At 40.7% G+C, this 23,483-nt stretch overlaps 1 protein-coding gene across 8 annotated transcripts in view; it reads left to right on the forward strand.

Annotated features, from left to right (window-relative positions):
• The window catches only part of AMPH (amphiphysin), a 118,046-nt gene that overhangs the window by 38,198 nt on the left and 56,365 nt on the right, over window positions 1-23,483 (forward strand). For all 8 annotated transcript variants that reach the window (XM_039336741.1, XM_039336743.1, XM_039336745.1 and 5 more), the window contains exons 3-5: window positions 4,217-4,271; window positions 12,101-12,195; window positions 23,341-23,436. In XM_039336741.1, coding sequence (XP_039192675.1) covers window positions 4,217-4,271; window positions 12,101-12,195; window positions 23,341-23,436 — 246 coding nt within the window. The remainder of the gene's footprint in view (window positions 1-4,216; window positions 4,272-12,100; window positions 12,196-23,340; window positions 23,437-23,483) is intronic.

Here is a 23,483-nt window from a genome sequence, read left to right on the forward strand (position 1 = left end):
AGATAATCTAATGTAGAAATCTACATTTCTCTGGACTAAATCCTAACCTATTCATCCTCACATGATGAGGAGCTTCACGTTTGATGGTGTTAGAGATATTGTCACAGTATGTAAGCTGTTCTGAATAAAGTTACCTTTTACAATTGACCAATTATTATGGGTCATTTGCATAGTCAGCCAGATGTTCAGATTAGATTTGGCATTTTTGTCATCTCCTCTTCCTCCTTCTCCTTCTCCTCCTCCTCCTCATCATCATCATCAAATGTTTACATTCCCCTGGACAGTATTGGTCTTGTTCTCAGCATTGGTCTAATTCAGGAATGGGCAATTAACTTTTCCAAGGAGCCACATGAGGAACTAAGACTGTTGTGGAAGGCAAACCAATAGCTATTGGCTACCCTCCACCCACTTGCCCATACTTTGACCAAAACGATAGTGGGTGGCCAAGTCTGGCTCCCCTCACGCAGTGACTGCTGCCATTATCTCAGGTTGGTTAGGGGCAAACATTGCACAGGCCCAGAAAAGCACTCACTCTCCTCGCCCTCCTGAGCTACCTGCCAACTGAAGGAATGCATGGTGACTGTGCAAAGCTGGACCCAGTTCAGCTTCTTCTCCCGCTACCTACAATAAACTTATTTATATTTGATTTCTAATTTCCAGTTGATCTCATGGGAGCTGTACAGGGTCAGCCAAAGGGCCAGATGTGCTCAGGAGCTGTAAAATGCCCAGTCTAACTGCAGTTTCTTAATAACTTCTTGAGTTCCAATTGTGCAGTAATGATCATTATTGTTAGTACTAACGCTGTTTCCTCTGCTTTATTATTAGCTTTCTTTTTTTTAGTGAATAGTGAAACAATTCCCATGGTTCTTAAGGAAAGAATGAGATGGAGCCATTCATTGTAACGTGACTGGAATGCATTACATGTTAGACTGGAATGCATTACATGTTAGAATTTGGTACAAATGAAAACAGCCCCCTAAATACATTAATCAAACAGTCATACTTGTATTTAATCCAGCAGATGACAGAACTGCCAAATACCTTAATTTAATGGCTTTCTTTTCTTGTTTAAAAAAGGGTCATGGAGCCTATCTGTGTTTTACAGCCTGTACTAATTGTATTTTATTTCAATTGTTTCTCTTTAGCCAACCAAACACAATTGATTTGTGAGTGTTTGTTAAACAACTTGTTTAAGGAGGCTCTCTGATTAGGCTCTTCTGATGTTTCCAGAATGCATTTCATGATTCAAGCCAACTGAAGCATTTCAATGGAAATATATGCTCAGGCAATGTTTGAAAAAGATTAATTGTGGACTTTTCTAACAGCTTCCTCTATTGTCCACTTTTCAAGGCATCAGCGTAAATATTATGTTAAGAGATGCTTCCCTCAAATCATACTTAAATGTAGCATTAATTATGGGGAAAATCCTTGAAATCCTGAGGGAAAGTCTTGACTTAATATTTGTTGTGATCTAAAACAAAGATTCCCAACCTTTTTAGTTTTGTGGACCAGCAGTAGCAGTGGCTTAGGTGGTTTAGCCAGTGGGGGGAGGGGAAGGAATTGTTTCCACGCACCACCAAAATCCTACGCATGCACAAATGAAGCTTCACATGTTTGCTTGCTGCTTTAGAGGCCCAGTTCTCAATCAGGCACGGCCTGGTAGTGGGTTGCGGCCCAACAGTTGATCTAAAAACATCCTTATTTCCCTTGGAAACCCTAAGCAAGATCCCATTCTTAGACCTCAGTGTCATGGAGTATCTACAAAATTATTACATGAATACAATACAAAGTTTGACCACTTAACAAGTCTAAGGATTATTAAATTAGAACATAGATCATGAAAAGATAATGATAGACCTTCAAGTCTTAGATCATGATCTTTAACTGATGGTGAAATTCACACATTGCTTTAAGTTACAGGAAATCACCTTCTTGTAACTAATTATATTTTGAAAGTAAATGTTGGGCAATATTACATACTCAAAATGTTTATAATTAATTTATCTGTTAAGTAGAACATGCAGTACTCTTTGCATTGTAGATTTATTTATTACCCATTGAGTTTACTTTCTATTTTTTTAAGACCCAAAGGAATAGATCCAACCAAACAAAGTATCAAGATTTGAGGTTAAAGTTGTGTTTAATATTATGGGAGCAGTTTTCGAAAGCCTGAACAAAAAAAAAAATGTGATTAAAATATAAGTACTTATGACTGAATTTGCTGTTGATTACAGATATGTTGTAGTTCTCTGCTGTTATATATTAAACAAAGAGATGATCTTTGCCTAAAAGTTTTGAACTTTCCATAATAACTCTGTATTTACTGACCTCAAAAGCAAATTATCATTTTTTTGGTCTATACTCATGAGAATACTTGAAATATTTGCTCCTAACATATTCAGAATAAAGGTACAGTAATTCATGCTTTGATGTCTATTTTTTCTCTTTTTAAATACTTCTGGGTTTGTTTTAAGTAGACCTTGATTAACAGAACCTTTCCTTTGGCTGGGAGAGAGAAAATGGTACAGGTGGTCCTCAACTTACAATAATTTAATGACCATTCAAAGTTACAACAGCACATTTTTCATATTTATGACTGTTGCAGCATCCCCATGGTCATGTGATTTATATTTGAATGCTCAACAAGTGGTTCATGTTTATGACAGTTGCAGTGTCCCAGAGTCATGTGATCACCATTTGCAACATTTTGACAAGCAAAGTCAATGGGGGGCAGATTCACTTAACAACCATGTTACTAACTTAACAACTGCAGTGATTCACTTAACAAATGTGGCAAGTGAGGTCATAAAATGGGACAAAACTCATTTAACCAATTTATCACTTAGCAATATAAATTTGGGGCTCAATTGTGCTTGTAAGTTGAAGACTATCTGGATTGGATTGGACAAACATATGAAAAATTTCCTCTCAGAACTAAGTTGAGTACAGGTTTTATACAGTTAATGTCTTTGCATGATTTCCAATTTCCATTCCTAAGAGAGGATTAGAACTTGGATCTCCCCATTGCTACTGTGTTTCCCTGAAAATAACACCCACCTTGAAAATACGCCCTAGCCTGATTTTTTGGGGGGTGGGCCTAATATAAGCCCTACCCCAAAAATAAGACTGGGAAGTGGGCATGGCCAGCATAAGCAGCAGCAAGTGCATAGGAGCCAACGGTGAATCGCTCAGTTTCCGGCCCCCCATTGGCGCCCAAACACTTTTTGCCTGGACAGAGAAATGACGGAGACTGGAAGTTTTGTCTGCTTGCAGATGGGATAGTTGGAAATGGAGCAAACCCCTCAGTTTACAACTGCCTCATTTGCAAGTAGATGAAGGATCCAGTCTCCCTCTGGGCAAAAAGTGTTTGGGTGTCTATGGGATGCTTGGGACAGTTCTACCCTCTCCTCCACCTGCCTCATCTCATGGTGGCAGCACGGCACAGCGGGCTACGTGGCCTCCTGTCACGAGTGGCCACAGAAGTGGCTCAGCAGTCACGTGGGCTCCTGCTGGATGGGGTGGTTGGTGCTGCCGCCATGAGGCAGGTGTCAGGGGGAAAAATAAGACATGCCCCGGTCTCTTTTGGAGGCAAAAAAAATATAAGACCGAGTGTTATTTTTGCGTAACACAGTAGTCCAATATGTTTAACCACTATACCTTTATTGGATCTCCACTAGAGTACAATACCGTGCAGTACACCATGCATTTTGGATCTTCTGGGCATGTCAGTTCCTTCATAGTTGCAAGGAGCAGAACCAAAAACATCAAATAACTTATCCCAAAAGTGCGTTTCAAGGGCAACATTCCATTTCTTGGATGAGAAGCAAAAATTTTCAAGGAAAAAAACCAAGAAAGTCCACTTGTCTTTTGAAAAGCACCTTTGGGACAACCATGACCTGGATGATTGAGAATCTCCATAGACATCAAATGACTTGCATTGAAGCCTAGTATATTGTAGAAAATTGTTTTTGCATTATAGTATAGAAACTAGCTACATAATAGAATCACTTGGTATATATGTGGGGATTTTTAGCTGCTTGCCAGAGAACATTTTCCTTATTTTAGTTTTTTAAGAGATTAAATTTGTCTGTTACACTATATTTATACAGCTGTGTACTGCATATAATATATATATAATAATCACATATGGGAATTCAGTTCTTTGTGGATCTGAATTGGTTACAGATTTTTATTTTATTTCTATTTTGTATTTCAGACAGAAGGTTCCAGACTTCAAAAAGAGCTTAGAGGATATTTAGCTGCAATTAAAGGTAATTGCAATGAAAACAATACATTTTAGATTTTTGCTGCAAATTTTAAATGTAAAATTTAACTATTTCTTTGTGAAGCTTGTGAAGTTATTTTCTCCAGGTGTCGCCAATGGCCTATCAAACTGAGTCTAATAGAAGAATGAAACTGCTAGTTCGCATGAGATATAAGAATCAGCTCAGTGAGAAAGGTCATTATTGTTCTAAACTGCAGCAGTCTCCCCAAATATAAACCCACATATACAGTTCTGTGCAAAAATGTTAGGCAGTTGTGCAAAAATGCTGTAGATTAAGAATGCTTTCAGAAATAGAGATATTAATAGTTTATTTTTATCAACTAGCAAAGTGGAAAGTAAGTGTATAGAAGAGAAATCCAAACCAAATCAATATTCACAACAGCATCAATTCTTCTAAGTACACTAGCATACAGTTTTTGAAGGAACTCAAAAAAGTTCCTTCACGATCCAAATATCTTCTACATCTTCTTTGGATGTAGGCTGCATGAAACCCTTCATGTAATCCCAAACAGACTTGATGATGTTGAGATCAAGGCTCCCTGGGGGCCAAATTATCATTTCCAGGACTTCTGGTTTTCCTTTATGCTGAAGATAGTTCTGAATGACATTGGCTATATATTTGGGGCCATTGTCTTGCTGCAGAATAAATTTGGGACCAATCACACACCTCCCTGATAGTATTGCATCATGGATAAGTATCTACCTGTATTTCTCAGCACTGAGGACACCATTGGTCTTGACCAAATCTCCAACTCCATTTGCAGAAATGCAGTCCCAAATTTGCAAGGATCTTCCACTATGCCACACTGTTGCCTGCAGACACTTACTATTGTATCACTCTCCATACAGCCCTTCAGCAAGCAGACTGCCTCCTGCTGTAGCCAAATTTTTCAAATTTTGACTCATCAGTCCAGAGCATGTCCTGCCATTTTTTTTTTGCACTCCAGATCCTATGTTTTTGTGTACAGTTGAATCACTTAGCCTTGTTTCCATGTCAAAGGTATGGCTTTTTGGCTGCAATTCTTCTATGAAGACCACTTCTGGCCAGATTTCTCCAGACAGTAGATGGGTGTACTGTACTGTACAGTAGATGGGGGGTCCCATTGGTTTCCACCAGTTCTGTGCTGATAGCACTGCTGGACATCTTCCATTGTTGAAGGAAAGTAAGCACGATGTGGTGTTTTATCTGCATTAATTTCCTGGTCAGCCACTGTGTCTACGATCCTCAACATTGCCCATTTCTTTGTGCTTTTTCAAGAGTTTGAACAGCACACCTTGATATCCCAGCCTGCTTTGAAACCATTGCCTGGGCGAGACCTTGCTGATGCAGTATCATTGTATACCTTTTGTCTTGTTTCTGTGCTCAGTGTTGCTATGGTGTATGACCTGTAACATGAAACTGTCTTTCAGAACTTCACCCAAGAAAAGTTTGGCTGTTCCTGGGCGAGTTTAAACCTCCTACATAGTTGTTACTATTTCAATTAATAACCTATATGTGAAATTGATGATCATTAGCACCTGCTTGATATAATTGGTTAATCCACCTCACTCTAATCCTACAGAATCCCTGACTTGTGCAAGCGTATGAATTGATGCTGTTTTGAAGGCAAAGAGTGGGCATACAATATTGATTTAATTTGGATGTTTCATTTACTTTCCATTTTGTTAATTGATAAAAACAAACTATTAACACTTCTATTTCTGAAAGCATTCTTAATTTACAGCATATTTATACAACTGCTTATCACTTTTGCACAGTACCGAAGTATTTCCTAATGGGAAGATCTCTGACTTTCCAATTTTTCACTTTGTAAGATTTAGGTCATATATTTAACTGCTAGTTGGATAAAGTACAGTATATCCAGCCATTGAATTGGCATTGTTCAGAAATATTAAAAAATAGTCATCCCTCTGACTTTCTCCAAGTTTGAATAAGATGAGGAGCTTAATGTTCATCAGTTTAGTGTATAGTTTCATTTAATTTACCAAAGAGCTCATGGAGATATTTTTTCCCTAAGTGGACAAGGCAAGACCTAACAAAATTCAGATAGATTTTTTTGTTTTGTTTTTCCTCCTGTTAGAGGTTTTTTTTTCTGGCATGCTGTCTTAATGCCCATTTTCTTAACAAAGAATTTATTTTCCTTCCCTTTTTAGAAACATGATATTCTTTCAGCTAACTATAGGTAAAGCAACCTAATATGGGCTGCATTTCTTCTGCAATTTACTTTACTTTCAGGAGCCCCAAATTTATTGCTCACTTCACAATAGCTGGAAACCTGGCAGAATTTAATAAGTGAGCAAAAATTTTAAAAGTATTTGTCCTAATAATACTTTGTCTATATGTTATAATCAGTGATGAAAAATAAAGAAGTGGAACAGAAGGATATCTTTTATTTGTCTTTTCCCCCAGAAATTACCTCAGTACTATATCTGATTCTGTATGTTTTGATTAAATACAAAAAGTAAATAATTACTCTTTGAGGGAGATGAGCAGTTTAAAAATGAGAATGAATGAATTAATCAATCAATCAATTAATCAGTCAATGATATTCTAATATCCTTTTACACTGGAAGAATCTCCATTTGAACCCAGTTAGATTCACATCTGAATAGAAAGGTATGAAATCACACTGGGCTAATAGCATATTACTGGTATTCCAATATTAAAAAAAAAGATAAAAGGGTACTCATAAATGCTTTGTATTAGCAAGGGGGAGAAAAGGTGATGATGAAAGAAATCCCGCACTGTGAAAGGCACACTGAAATCCTTCCTTATGGTTCTGACAAGTACGTGGTTGCAGATGCCCACTCTATGATGTGACCAAAATGTTTGCCTGGAGTTGAGTGTGGAGGCAAAAATATGGAAGTGGTTGGCCTACAACCGGGTATTTCTTGGTGATCTTTCATCAGGTCCAATACTGATTATATTTTTCAAAATCGGCCAGGCAGGTTTGTCCTTATAGACTTGAAAAAGCAAGGGGCATGGAGTGAAGAAAGATATCAAAATGGTTTTAGACAAGTATGGAGAGAAGTTTAGAAGAGAGAGGCCACTGAAGAAGAAGCTCAAGGACTAAAAGTAATAGATGAGCCAAAAATCAAGGGGGGGGGGCATCACAGTAGCAAAAATGTTTTTAAAAAATGATCCTTCAGATGAGGATCCTCCTGAAACAACAGATTAAAAGAACTATGAAATGATCCAATTTTTTTTTATTGAAAATGTTTTAAAAACTTTTACAAAGACAGAAAAAAAACAATGACAACTACAATAAGACAAAAAAACAAAACAAAACAATACAACCCTCCCCCAACCCCTCCCAAATCACCCCCTCCCTCCCCCCCGAGCTTCCCAGAGCAGAATATAGGCTTAATTAAAAGAAATTAACAAAATTATAAGATAATTAAGAACAAAATATATATGAATAAAGAATTATAAACCTTAAAAAGAAAAAAATATTTAAAAAAAAAGCAAAGCAAAGAAAAAAAAGTAGAGTTTTTATACAAGTTATAAAAAAGCTAAATGGTATTTTTTCATATCCAATTTAAATTGTATAAAATTTATCCATTTTTCCCATACAGCAAAAAATTTCTCTTGCATTTGCTCTTTTAAGAAAGCCGAAATCTTTGCCATTTCCGCCAAATAAGATACTTTAAAAAACCACTCTTGCAAAGTAGGCAAAGATTCCTTCTTCCAATATTGACCTACTAGCAGCCTTGCGGCTGTAATCAAATTCAACATCAATATAACCTCCTTAGCATCACAATCAGTAACAATACCAAGCAAAAACAATTGTGGAGTAAATTTTACCCTCTTTCTAAAAATTCTCTGAATGTTCCACCATATCTTAATCCAAAAAGCTTTTATATTTTTACACGACCACCAAATATGATAATAAGTGGCATCCAAACAGCCACATCTCCAACATTTAGGCTGTAAGTCAGGATACATGAGAGACATCTTTTGTGGATCAAGGTGCCATCTATAAAACATTTTATAAAAATTCTCCCTTAAATTCTGGGCTTGTGTAAACTTAACATTTCTCACCCAGATAGTTTCCCAGGTATCCAGTAGAACTGGTTCACCAAAATTCTGCGCCCATTTAATCATACAATCTTTAATTAATTCTGATTCTGAATCCAGTTCCACTAGCACCCCATAAATTCTTTTAATATGAGTTTGTCTTTGATCCTTTACTTGCTTGAAAAGATTTTGATCTTCTCTAAGCAAACCTAAATTACGATCCATAATATTTTCATGTAACAAATCTTCCAAAGATTTTAACTGCCAATTTAGACCATCCCATCTAAGTAATTGTGTATAAGACACCGTATCCATTTTAACACCTCTCTTTATCCCCTCTATCGCATGCCAAGGTATGGCCCATAATGGTATTTTAAAATCACTTTTATAATATTTCCTCCAGACTCTAAGTAGAGAAATCCTTAAAATATGAGATTTAAAAGCCCGATCCACTTTTTTATTAAATATTAAATAGGCATGCCAACCAAAGAAGTAAATCCCATCCCTCCAAATGGAGTATCTCTGAATTTGTTAAGTTTACCCAATCACTAATTAACGTAAAAACCACTGCATCATAATATAATTTCAAATTCGGTACCTTGAGTCCACCTCTCTCACGGAAGTCCTGCATAATTTTAAACTTTACCCTTGGTTTTTTCCCTGCCCAAATAAATTTGTTAATACCTTTCTGCCATTCATTCAAATTAACCTCGTTCTTTAAAATAGGTAACATTTGAAACAAAAAGAGAAATTTGGGCAGGACATTCATTTTAATCACTGCAATTCGTCCCATGAGAGATAACTGTAACTTCTCCCAATTCCTCAAGTCCTTCTGTACACTGGCCCACAGCCTTTCATAATTATTCTTAAACAATTTTGCATTAGAAACAGATAAAGTGACCCCCAAATATTTTGTCTTATCAACAGTTTCAAAACCAGTCAACTCAGCCAAAGTCTGTTTGTCCTGAATAGTCATATTTTTAGCTAATTTTTAAACTGACAATTGTTCTATAATAAATTATGGCTTAGAATTTGATTGTTTCTACGATTTATATCACTGAAAATCTAAGTACACTCTATTTCTATCAGCTCTATTCTATAAGAGCTATTTTTCATCAAATTCCATATGAAAGAAACCAGATAGGTTTGAGCTGTATGTTTTGAACTGGAATTTTATGCAGTTGTAAAGAAAGCAAACAACAGAGCTGTTTCCTTAACCTATTTACCTTTGTCCATCCAATGTGTGTAATTACATTTAAAGTTTTCTTCCATGATTGAATCCAGACAAAACTTGGAGTCAGCAGAAAATACGCAAAAAAAAAGAACTCCATATAAATGAGTTTTCTGCTAAGCATAACTCCATTTATACTGGCAATAAAACAAAGACAGAATAGCTAAATAAGAAGTGATTATATATATATATATATGTAGGTCTTTGGTTATTCGGGTTTTCTCCCACGTAAAATTGGAAGTGTCTTGGCGACGTTTCGACGAAGTCTCATTTGTCATCTTCAGTCTGGTGCTTTCAGCTTCGTGCTTCTAGGAGCAATGTGTGGTTGTAGCTACTTCCTCCTTTTAACTGCCAGTGGGGGTATGAACTGATTGGATGAGAGCTTGGCTGTGTTCTGATTGGATGGGGGTGTGTTCTGATTGGTTAGGAGCTTGGCTGTGCTCTGATTGGCTGGGGGGTTGGCTGTGCTCTGATTGGATGGGGGGTTGGCTGTGCTCTGATTGGCTGGGGGAGTGTTCTGTTTGGGTGGGGGCGTTGTTGTGCTCAGGTTAGTCTGAGTTGCCGGGGGGGTTAAAATGGTGAGCTGCATTGCTATTTTTTGGCTTCGCGTTCGTGGTGGTGCCTCATCTTCATGGTGGGTGTCAGTTTGTTTCATGTATGGATTGGAGGGGTTTAAAGTGGCTAATGATGCAGCTGTGGTCTGGCTTCTGGTTTGTGGTCGTGCCTCATCATCAGTGTGGCTTTGGGTTTGCTTTTTGCGTGGATGTGTGGTGGTGACATTCTGTGTGGTTTTTGTGAGTGTGGGTCTGGTGTCATTTTTTGTGTCAGGGAGTCGTTTGTCAATAAGGGCGGGTTTCCAAATGGCTGGTAGGCAGGAGGTATCATCTCGTTTGTTCATGCTGCGTGGGCGTTTTTCTATCTCGATGGCTTCTCTGATTAGTCTGTTATTAAAATGTTCACTTTTGGCAATGGTTCTGGTATTTTTAAAGTCAATTTCATGTCCTGTGATTTTAAGGTGTTGGATCAGGGAAGATGTTGGTTCCTCTTTTTTGACTGAGTTCTTATGTTCTTCAATGCGTGCACTTATTCTTCTGTTGGTTTGTCCGATGTATGTGGTGGGACAAGTGGTGCATGGGATTTCATATACTCCTTGATTTTCTAATTCAATTTTATCTTTGGGGTTTCTTAAGATCGTGGATATTTTTCTGTTTGGGCAGAATGCTGTCTTAATGTTGTGTTTGTGGAGGATCTTACTGATTCTGTCTGTGGTGCCTTTTATGTAATGGAGGAGGGCTTTGCCGCCTTCTTGTTCTCTGTCTTGGGTTTTAGTGGGGGTTTCTTTTTGGATTAGTTTGGTAATCTTATTTCGTTGGAATCCATTGGATGTAAGTACATTAGTGAGAGTGTGTAGTTCGGTTTTTAGGTGTTCATCAGCTAAGCGTTTTGTTCTAGAGATGAGTGTCTTGGCTACGGAGTTGATCTGTGCTGGGTGGTGGTGTGAGAGAGCATGCAGATAGCGGTTTGTGTGTTTTCTTCTGGTAGATGATGTGTCATAGGGAGCCATTGGATTTCTTGTAGACTAAGACATCTAGGAAGGGAAGTTGGTAATTAGCTTCTGTTTCCATGGTGAACTGTATTTTGGGCTGTAGGCTATTGAGGTGTATGAGGAAGTTGTCCAGTTTTTCTTTCCCATGTGGCCAGATTATGAAGGTGTCGTCTACGTATCTGAGCCAGAGTTTGGGTTTGTGTTCAGATTTTTCTAGAGCTTGGGTTTCAAAGTGTTCCATGTAGAGGTTTGCAATGACAGGTGAGAGAGGTGATCCCATGGGTGCTCCTTCTATTTGTTTGTATTTTTGTCCGTTATAGATGAAATATGTGTTGGATAGACAATACCAGAAGAAAACACACACAAACCACTATCTGCATGCTCTCTCACACCACCACCCAGCACAGATCAACTCCGTAGCCAAGACACTCCCCAGCCAATCAACTCCGTAGCCAACCCCCCAGCCAATCATAGCACAGCCAACCCCCCAGCCAATTAGAGCACAGCCAAGCTCCTAACTAATCAGAACACACCTCCATCCAATCAGAACACAGCCAAGCTCTCATCCAATCAGTTCATACCCCCACTGGCAGTTAAAAGGAGGAAACAGCTACAACCACACATTGCTCCTAGAAGCACGAAGCCAAAACCACCGGCCTGAAGATGACGAATGAGACTTCGTCGAAACGTCTCCAAGACACTTCCAATTTTACGCGGGAGAAAACCTGAACAACCAAAGACCTACATATATATATATATATATATATATATATATATATTCAACCTCATTTCATTTTTTAGTATTCTCATTTGTTATTGACATCAATCATTACTAATTTTTTATCATTTTATTATTTTTGAAATAATGTTCAAAATAATAAATTCTAACAAAATCCTGTTTTGTAGCCTTATTGAATGTTTATGAACTTCAGAGATGACACTGATAAAGGCAGATCAAATGGAATCCAACCTTGAAATTACAGTTGTGAACAACAGACTCTTTGTGCTCAAAAATTTTAGGCATGCAAGATGCTTCCAAAAAGCTTACAGAGTCTCTTCATGAAGTATATGAACCTGATTGGTATGGTCGAGAAGATGTGAAAATGGTTGGTGAGGTAAGAATTATTGTATTTATTTAAGAAATTGCAGATTTAGACTGAATTGTGCTTAGAATAGACACAGTGAAATTCATGTGATAAGTAAACAATGCCTAACTTAAATATCATTAACTTCAATGAATCTGCTCTGACTAAATATTAATTTGTGTTACAAGGAATGCAAAGTATTTAAGACTAAAATAAAACTAAATGATAAAGCATAAGACAACAGATTATTAATTAATACAGCCATATTTACTTTCCAATAATCCTATTCTTGATTTTCCAAAAGAAGAGTTTTAACCAGTGCCTAAAACTGAGCTTTTAATCAACTGAAATTATTAAAGATAGGAATTCCCAGAAACTGCTATTGCAAAAGCCTAATTTTTATTGCACCTCAACTAATTTTGGAAGAGTAGATTCAATTCAGTGCCATAAAATCACTTAAGCCACTGTGAATATTATTCCTGAAGATCACAGGTTCCTTCATCTTTTTTGATGGTTTTGGTTGAAAATAGGAGCTTGAGTTGCTTGAAGGCTTGGAGATCAATCTAGTACAGTGGTTCTCAACCTGTGGGTCGGGACCCCATTTGGGGTCGAACGACCATTTCATGGGGGTCGCCAAACAAGGCTGTCCACCATTTTTCCCCCTTTTCTTTGGCCACGCCCCTGGCACCCAGTGATGTATAAGTGGTTGGGGGTCACCACAACATGGGGAACTGTATTATGGGGTCGCGGCATTAGAAAGGTTGAGAACCACTTATCTAGTACCATTGAAGATAGTACACTATTTGTATTAGAGCCTATGCAACATATTTTTTCCAAAACTAGGAAGACTCTAAAGATTGTGCAAGAGCACAAATAAATATAGTGATACAAAGAGGAGCATTACATAAGCAAAGTGAGAACAGAATTATTTTGACAGCTAAGGAATAGAAAAGGGACTGAAATGAGACAATACCAAAGAAAAGATGAGAAAATGCATTGACTAAGTAAATAAATAATTTACTAATACTACTGTTTTGCCCAAAATAAAGAAAACAAGTAAATATTTTTATATTTATGAGGGCAATATGACTAGTTGAAAGTCTAGTGACTAGTTGTGGAAGTAATAATTAGTTAAATTTGGAAATGAAAGTGAAAGGTGTTCTGTTTGCGAGTCACAGGCATTGAGACGAAGCGAGTAACACAAAGCAAGTCTTCTGCATTCCAAACAGCAACAGAACTGGTTACAAAATGGTGCGGTCCCTTTTATAGTCCCCTGCAAGGTACTTTGTTGGCCAATCGTTGCAAGGGCTTTTTCCCGCCTTGCGCATGCCCGCCTTTCTGGCATCCACGTGGTCTGCCTGGGCCAATGGTTGCAGCCTGTGTCTGCAGGCCCAGGACATAACACCCCACCCCCCTTGGATAAAATGATAAGGCACAGTTATTATTTTAAATACTCCAACACTCCGTTACATTGCTTACATTGCATATATACGCAACAAGCTACAATTTTACTACCACCATACTCACCACTCCTCTTGATCTACATTTACTTAACCCAGACTACTAGGCCTGCCCATGAACTGACAAGGACCTTGCATAGTCCTGTAAGGCCCACCCTGATCTTCTCGGGGCCGGAGTTGGTGCCTGGCCTGCGAGCTTGCCTGCCAGGCTTGGCAGACCAGGACTTTGATGCCCCCTTGACTCAGGCGATCCTCCACTATACTGACTGGCTGGAGCCTGTAACTCCAGACCAGAGTTCCTTGGTGAGGTGGTATTCCCCAAGCCCACACTGGACTCCTCTTGGAAACACTGTTCTGCAAGGCCAAGACCAGTAGATGGATTGCCCTGATGTTCCGGTTGGCTGTCTTGTTCCATAGACCCGATGGCCGAGTCAGGAGCTGCCTCGTTGGCCAAACCCCCTTCTGGCCCTTGTGAAACTCCCCCATCATGGAGAGACTATGGTCCACAATTGTGATTGTGGTCTTCCTCTCCCTCAAGAGCCGAGCCAGGAGCGGAAGAGTTGCTGGGCAGACGCTAGTGAAGCTGATCGATGTGCCATCAAATTACACGACCATCCTCCAAGGCCACTTTGTATGACAGTGGCCCTGAGACCTTGCATACTACTGCTATCACCCAGAGATGTCCAGGTCCATAATCCTTGCTCAGACCAGATCGCCCACCTGTAGTCTCCTAGGTGCCCGCAGCTGCGACACCTGTGAAGCCATCTGGTCTGGATGCAACCTGTCCAGTTTCATGATGAGGTGATGACCCCAGTGGAGTTCAGCTGGGCTCTTTCCAGTAGCTGTGCACGGTGTGGTGTGGTGGCAAAGAAGAAAGTCAGCTAACCTGTGATGCCAGTTGCCGTGAGTGATCCTCTTTAAAGCATCTTTGGCAGTGTGCACCATATGCTCAGCTTGGCCATTGGAAGCTGGATGGAACGGTGCAGATGTGGCATGCCGGATCATGTTGGCTTGGAGAAAAGCCTGAAACTCAGAAGATGTGAATTGGGGTTCGTTGTCGGAGACAAGGACATCTGGAAGACCATGTGAGGCGAAGATTCCTCTCAGCACCTGGATTGTCCTAGCAGAAGTAGTGAAGGAGACAGGAACAACCTCTAGCCACTTGGAATGGCTGTCCACGAGGAGTAGGAAGAATTGCCCCTGAAAGGGCCCAGCGTAGTTGATATGGACCCTCGACCAAGGGGTATGAGTCTCCACCCACCTATGAACTGGGGCCTGGGGCATCTCAGGACCTGAGCCTCGGTGTCTTTATTGAGCCCAGGCCACCAAAGATGGCTACGTGCTAACGCCTTCATCTGGACTATTCCCGGATGTCCCTCATGTAGAGACTGCAAGACTCTAGTCCTCAATGAAGTTGGAATCACTACCCTGCTACCCCATAAAAGGCAACCTTGAAAATGGAAAGCTCGTGCTTCCTTTGCCAGAAACTTTGGAATTCTGCACCTGGACATGTGTCAGGCTATCCTGACAACACCCATGTCAGCACGCATGTAAGCGTGTGATCAGTGGCAGTTTCTGCAGCCACGTCACTAGTGTTGAGGGGAGATTCAGGCAATTCTTGAATGGAAAGAATGTGAAGAGCAGGAGCAGGATCTGCCTCTATCTGCTTTAGAGGTAATCTGCTGAGGCCATCTGCATGGCCCATGTCTTTGCCTGGTTTGTGAATCAGTGTATGGTCATATGCAGACAGGAAGATAGACCATCTCAGCATTCTTGGGGATATTATTTGTGGGGTTTGTTTGCTAGTTGTGAACAAACCCAACAGTGGCTTATGGTCTGTAAAAACCGTGAAGCTAAGGCTTCCCTATCTATCTGTGCGTAGTTGCGTTCAGCTGATGATAGGGTCCTAGAGTAGTAGGCTATTGTAACTTGTGCCCCATCTGCCTTCAAGTGACTTAACACCACCCCAATTCCATAAGGGGATGCATCACAGGCGATGCACACCGGCAATTGCTCATTGAAATGCTCTAAGACCGCATTTGAAGAGAGCAAGGCCTTGACCTCTTTGAAACTCTTTTCATGGACTTGTGTCCACTGCCATGGAGCCTGTTTGTCCAAGAGCCAGTGTAACGGCTCAGCCACTGCAGCTTTGTGTGGAAGGAATGAGTGGTAAAAATTTAACAGTCCCAGAAAGGCCTGAAGTTCGCCTTTGGATTTGGGACTTGGGGCCTGCTAAATTGCTTGCAGCTTGGATTCAGCAGGGTGGATGCCCTGGGCATCAATGCGGAATCCCAGAAACTCCATGGAGGTAACCTCAATCTTACATTTGTCTTGCCTTAGCTTCAGCTCCGCTTGGCGGAAAAGTAGCAAAATGGCTCTCAGCCTCTCAGCTAAATTGTCTGATGAGTTCCCAGCGATGAGGACATAATCAAAGTATGGGCAAACACCAGGGATATTGTGGAGGGTTCACTCCATCACACTCTGGAAGATGCCAGGGGCCACACTGACACCAAACTGCAGTCTTTTTACCTTGAATGCCCTCCCCTGTGGGTTACTATGGTTTGTGCCTCGGCCGTTGCTTGATCAACTGGCAATTGTTGATAGGCCTAAGCCAGGTCAAGCTTAGCAAAGATCCAGCACCCTTTGAGGGAGGCCAGAATGTGGCTGACCACATGTACTGGGTACAAATGCTGCTGCAGTGCTTTGTTAAGCATGCACTTGTAGTCCGCACAGATTCGGACTTCACCATTGGCCTTCAGTGGCATGACTATGGGGGTTTCCCAAGGACTACTGTCCACAGGCTCTAAGATGCCTTGCTGAATCAGCTTATCCAGCTCTTCATCTATTTTACTTTTTAATGCAAAGGGCACCCAGCATGGCTTGATTCTAATGGGGCTATGGCTGGGTCCAGCCTCAGAGAAATAGGAGGACCTTTGTAGGAGCCATGTTCTGGACTAAACACATCTGCAAACTCGTTGCAGACCCCAGCCAGGCCTGTCGTTTGCATTCTGTTTATTCCAGTCACCTGAATCCCAAGGGCCTCAAGCCAGTCGAGTCCAATAAGGCTCGTGCGGTCTCCCCCAACCACAACTACATCTAGCAGCCCTTCAAAATTCCTATGCTGCATCTTGAGCGTGGGCTCCCCCCTCATGTTGACTCTGGAATTTTGGAAATCTGTGAGGATGAGGTTCAACGGCGTGAGTTTAACCCGTAGGCCGCTCCTGCTGCAAACCTTGTTAAAGGTGTCTAGGGAGATGATCGATAGAGAGGACCCTGTGTCCAGCTCCATCAACAAGGGGACCCCTTGCAACTTCACGTTGATGTGAAGCTTCTTCCTAAGTGGCCTGTGGATCCCCGTTTTAAAAATGCTCCTATGTGATGCGCAGAAACCCACCCTGTTCTGGCTAGGGACCCTGATACCTTTCTGAGGCAATGCTTCTGGGTAACGTTCTTTCTGATGACCCAAACAGACGGATGCAATGTGGCCTTGCCTACCACATGCCCTGCAGATGATGGAGTGGAAATGGCAGTCTGCACAGTGATGGCGGCCTCCACACCCGACGCACCGAAGGGTTGATTCTGACTGGGCTGTTCCTCCTTGAGGCCTTCTCTCCAGAGTCTGATGCAGCCGGTCCACTTCCGATTCTGGATCCTGTTCAGAGTCTTCATTCATGACCTCTTGATAGACGGTGACTGGAACTTGAGGGTGCTTGGCTAGCCGCAAGGCCTTCACAGCTCCGCCAGCTGCTTCTTCGGCTGCAATTTCCCTCAAGGCATCTTGGAATGAGAGGTTTTCCTTCGCGAAGAACTTCTGCTGCAACTCACGACTTCGCAGGCCACAGACTAAACGATCTCTGAGTCACTCTTCCAAGTCCTTGAACTTACAGGGCCTAGCTGTCTGTCGTAAGGCCGCAACAAATTCTGCAGCAGACTCACCAGGCCTCGGGTCCCTCTGCTTGAACACGTATCACCAGATAATCGCTGAGAGCTTGGGTTCGAAGTGCTCTTGAAGCATCCTCTTCAATTCAGTGTAGGTGATTGATTCCAGTGGTGCTGGGGTGACCAGATTCTCAGCAATATCAAAAGTCTCTTGCCCACAGACACACAGCAACGTAGCAGCTTTGAGGCCATCTTCCTGGATCTGATTCACCCAAAATTAGTTCTCTACCCGGGCCACGTAAAAACTCCAGTATTCTGGATGAGTTGTGTCGAATTCTGACAACTGGCCTATCTTTGACATCCTAGCAAACTTTAACTTCGTCAATGCCTTTGCTGCAAACCTTTTGGGAAGGGGTCCCTACTGCCAAGCTCACCTCCAGCGATTTTGTACTGGCAGGCAGAGTCGCAAATTCCGGACGCCGAACTTCCCCCGAGCTTCAGGACTTCCTTGGTGAGTCCTATCTTCTTCTTCTGTTCTTGCTTGCACCTTCGTTGCCAATGTTCTGTTTGCGAGTCACAGGCATTGAGATGAAGCGAGTAACACAAAGCAAGTCTTCTGTATCCCAAACAGAACTGGTTACAAAATGGTGCGGTTCCCTTTTATAGTCGCCTGCAAGGTACCTTGCTGACCAAACAGCCTTTCTGGTCCCGGGCATCCACGTGGTCTGCCCGGGCCAATGGTTGTAGCCTGCGTCTGCAGGCCCAGGACATAACAAAAGGAATTAACAGGGTTTTTTTTAAAAAAAACACATTGTTTTAAAAAAGGAAGAGTAATAACAGTAGGATAAATAAAACTAAAGATAAGTTTCAGTTTTTAAGCATTCTGTAGATGCTTGCTATTATAGGGCTCGAGTCAAGTGTTGTTTGGCTCAGGAAATGTTCTCATTAATGCAGAAAAAGATATTCAGCCCTGATAATTTAGGAAATGCCAAGATTTTGATTTATTTACAACTAATCTTTAAATTGATGACAACGTGTATGCTGATTTAATAACCCTTCTCATTCTGAACATTACTGTGATTAAACATGGTGCTACTAAAAGCAAAATTTTCAAAATGGCAAATACTTCCAAATACTGTCTGCATGGGGACAAGGAGATTAGTATTTCTGTATTTCTTGCCCACATAGGACTTCTGATCATTCCTTTTACTTCCTTTTCACTATCTTTAGTCTCACATTATAATGGAACCTTTTTTAACTTGAGGTTCTGAAATGAGGAATTATATGACTCATTGCCCCATATAGCTCATCTTCTGGTGGCTTATCCTCTTGCACTGGGAATAGCTGCCTGCCCAGAGCCTAGCAAAATCTTGCAAAGCATATCAATTTCTGGGCAGATGCCTCCTTTGTGCACAGTATGAACTAATAGGAACAGTATTAATCCTACTCTGCAACTCCCACAGTGATCAGATATTCATTTATCATGTTGGATTCTTTATATTTGGTTCTTTCATTTGTTTAGATTTTTTTTATCATATTTCACTGATCTTCACACCTTCATAAAAGCACAATTTTCTAGCCGCAGAGACTCTATACTGCAGGTGTCAAATGGGTGGATGGTATATTTGCTTTTTATGCCTTGGGGAAGGCCAAGCATCAGACTCATATAAACACTGCTAAATGTTTACTAAATAGCTTTGATGCAGTCACTCTTCGCATTTGTGACTCATTCTTTTAGAGCATTTTTTTAAAAAAAACCAACACTCTGCAGCTATTATGGTTGATTTGCCTGCATCTGTTTCCAATAGTCCTCTCTTCTCTCCAAAGTTGCCTGATGCCCATTGTATATTCTGTATATCTCTGAACAGTTTAACATCCTATCTCCTACTGAGGATTTACAGGCCTCTGCCACATTGCTTTCAACTCATGGAGTATCAGTGAATAAATGTCAGAGATTTTTGAAAGTTCTGTCTTAACTAGAGCAAAAAAAAGAAGAGTCCTCTTGATATAATCTTTCTAATATGTGTCCATAACTCATTATAGATTTTCTGATTTGAACCATCCACTCTCCTTCAGGTCCTGTCAGTCCTAAAGGCTTTATTTTGAAAGGAAAATCTATAGTACATCTCGGCTGAAACGTTAACTCTTCCTTCCTGTGTTTTATAAGAAATGGCATCAACTTTAGTTTTGCACTTTACCGTTGGGTCTATCCTGGAGCCTTAATTTTATTCTATATAGTAGTTATGTGGCTTATTCTTATCTTTAAGCCATTGTGTTACTTCCAGGTTTGGATTTTGGTTTCTTGTTCAGATATACCAGTGGTGGTGAACCTATGGCATGCATGCCAGAGGCGACACTCAGAGCCCTCTCTGTGGGAACGTGCACCCCCACCTTAGCCCCACCTCCCCCACGGCCCCCCCACCAGTAGGCCCCCCCAGAGGAGAGTCGCCCCCAGGCGCAGCCTGTGCAGAGCAGCACATCCAAGGACATGGCAGCTAGGCAGAAGGGACAAGACTCTGCCCTCGCGCCCTGTCGCACGTAGATGATGCAAAGCGTGGATGGAGAGTGTGGCCGCCATGGCACTACAAGGCCAAGTGGGTGATCTGCTGCAGCAGGCTGTGGGAGCAGTGGGTGGCCCTGCGGGTGGGTGGGGTGGGCAAAGCGGGCAGGTGGTGGGGCTGTTTTTGGGCACTCTAAAAGGTTCGCCATCACTGAGATATATCATGCAAATATTTTCCCCATATTGCAAACAATCCCTTATTAGTCTGAACTGCACATTCTCTAAGCATCTACGACAGTGACTCTCAACCTTTTTAATGCCACGACCCCCAACCAGTCATAAGTCGAGGACTACTCAACCGGTCATAAGTCGAGGACTACTCAACTGGTGCAGCACCATTTGCAGAATGGGACTTTTGGCGGGCCAAGCAGGGCAGAGACAGCCTGGACAATTCCTATTGGCTTTTGAAAGCCAATAGAATTAGACTCTATTCAAGCCAATAGAATAAAAGGGAGTAGCACAGCTAAGGAAAAGGGGGAAAAAATGGTGGACTGCGTTGTTTGGCGACCCCCGTGAAATGTTCATTCGACCCCAAATGGGGTCCCGACCCACAGGTTGAGAACCACTGATCTACAAGCAAAGAGAGGGGTATTGTAGTTCCACCCCAGACATTCTGTGTATTAATTCAACATTAAATTGCCAGACATTGAGACTGAATCCAATAGTGACTTCTAGAGAAGAAATAGCAAATTGAAAGCAGCTCTACTAAAATTGAAATCAATGACTGCCGGCAGAATAAAGAGCCGGCAAATAGACCAGCTCTTCACAATCCCTTTCTGAAGGAGAGGACTTGAGATTGCCCACAAGTGCTTCAGATAGTTGTTCCTTATGAGGAGATTGCAGGACAGGAGTCTCCAGTGAGTTTAAAGATTTAGCAATTGGAAGGATTACTAAAGATTACCCTGAATGGAAAAGCATATTTAAATCTGACTTACTAAATCAGAATGAAGCAAAATATTTTAATATTGGACATACTAAATTATATTTTTGAATAATGGACTCAGAAGTTAAATGTAAGAATGTCTGCTTCTATAGATAGACTATGTTTTTAAAAAGTTATGGTAGAGGAAGAGGTTTTACCTGACAAAATTGAAAGTGAATGAAGTAGAGTTAAAAATGATAGGATACAAAATGATAAAGAAAAAGATGATCCTCTGGCATAGAAAAGAAACTGAATGATATTTTGGTAATTAAAAGATATATTCAATTAATTAATTGGGTTTTTTTCCCACATTTTCGAACGACCCATCTTTCTCAAATAATCTCAAAGGGAGATTATTTTCATGTATTGTATTTCCAAAAAATGTTAAAGATGTGAAGAACTTTGTGAGAAGAGACAAAAAATGAAAAGAAATTAAGTTTTAGGACATTATGTGAACGTGCCAAAGATCAAGATTGCTAAAAATAGAAGGGAAATATATAAAGTTGGTTTATTTGATTAAGGTTAAAATAGATATATTGTTATCTCTGGTAATCCTTAACTTTTGATAATCAGGACTGAAACTTTTGATAATCTGAACTGAAACAAAGAGACTTTAAGAATTTGTTTATAGATAAGAACTGAGATATGGAAAGAAGAGGTCATTAGTTGTATTTTAAGACGAGTGATAAATTACTAAAATTGTTTATATTTGTGATGATGAAGGGAGAAGTCATTGCTTTACATATTTTGTCTTTTTTTACTATATTATTTTCTTTTCTATTTCTCTATTTTTATTTTCTGTACCTTATATTTTTAATAATTTTCTTTGTTTTTAGTTTGTATTAGTTTTTAACCTTTCAATTTTTAATTTTTAATAAAATTACTTTTTTTAAAAAAAGAGACTGAAGCAGCAACATAATCCTGCTTCTGTATTTCAATTGGGCTTGAGTTCTGCATCAAGAATGTCTATATAGAGTTATTTAGTTGCTATGTGGTTTGTATCAGCTTTCTGACAGATTTTCACAGAGATTAGCTATCATTTTACAACCAAGCATTGATAGTGCCAAAACGTCTTTTTCACTGACTAGTTGTTGAGGACAATTTAATGCACAATTAAGATATATCCTAGAGACAGTATCTTCTAATGTTCGAACAAATGTAAAATATCATTGACTTTCAGCATCTCAATGTGTTTTCTAATTTTGAAGTTCTTAGGTGACAATTTGACCTATTTTTACTGAAAAAAGAATTGATACAACAATGCAATTAACAAAACTTTTTAGCTTTTAGACATCCTTCAGTGTACCTCTTGATCAGGGGTGTCAAACTCAATTTCATTGAGGGCTGCATCAGCATTGCAGTTGCCCTTGGGGGACCAGGTGGGTGTGGCCAGGGTGGGTGCGGCCTACTGGGTGGGTGTGGAGGGAGTGGGTGTGGCCTACTGGGTGAGCATGGCCAACTCTACATTGTTCGTGTCAATGGTGCCTGTGGGGGCCTGGGCAGGAGTGGGACAGATCTGAGGGTCTCTGGCAGAAGGAGGTGGGACCAGGGCAAGTGCCAAGACATGGTCCACTGGAGGAGCTTCACTGTTCCTCTCAGGCCATGTATGGGGGCTGGATGGTGGTGCCGGCTGCCCAGAGCCCTGGGCAGCAGAGGTCAAATGCCCAACCTGGCCCTTGAGCACCCGTGGCACCAAGCCCAGCCCCACTTCCCCAAGGGGGCGCCCAGCTGCACTTACTTCCTCTTCAAGGCTGCTGCTGCTGTGCTTGCTGTCCTTAGCCAGGTTGTTCATGATGGGTACCAGGGCAAAGTCAGAAGGAGACTGAATGCGTTTCAGCATAGATGGCCACCACAAAATTGTACATTGGCTCCTGGCCAGCTGGCCTGGGCCAGTGCCAAGGCAGTGGGGGCCGTTCCTTTACTGTTTCCAGGATGGCTTCACAGGCCACATGAAACCAATTCTCGGGCTGCATCCGGCCCCCAGCCTTGTGTTTGACATGTCTGCTCTTGATGCTTGAACAAGTGACTTTGGAGATAAACTTTGATCTCCTTAAGAAAATGAAAGCACATAGCAAGAATGAGTGTGAAAGTTTATAAGCAATGTCCAAATACTTACCAGTCTTTCCACTCTCTTGACCTAATGTTGAAAAAACATATAGTCAGGCCTAAACAGTGAACCATATTACTGTTTTGATGATGCTAGGTACATAAATGTGAGAGTTATTAAAATTCAAATAAACAGACTTTCTCTTTCATTTTCAGACTTTGGGGTTCATAAAAATACCTATTTGGGTTTGTATATGTTAATATATTTTTTAATCCATATTTTCAATGTATTTCATCTTTCTCTACAGAAATGTGATGTGCTTTGGGAAGATTTTCACCAAAAGCTGGTAGATGGGTCACTACTAACTTTGGATACATATTTGGGACAGTTTCCTGATATAAAGGTATATCATGCCACTATGTGTCTTAGGTTAAATACTTAGAAATAGAA

This window comes from Crotalus tigris, unplaced genomic scaffold (genome assembly GCF_016545835.1).
Source record: "Crotalus tigris isolate CLP2741 ecotype Arizona unplaced genomic scaffold, ASM1654583v1 scf7180000017666.379230911805:20528666, whole genome shotgun sequence".
Classification (NCBI taxonomy): domain Eukaryota; kingdom Metazoa; phylum Chordata; class Lepidosauria; order Squamata; family Viperidae; genus Crotalus; species Crotalus tigris.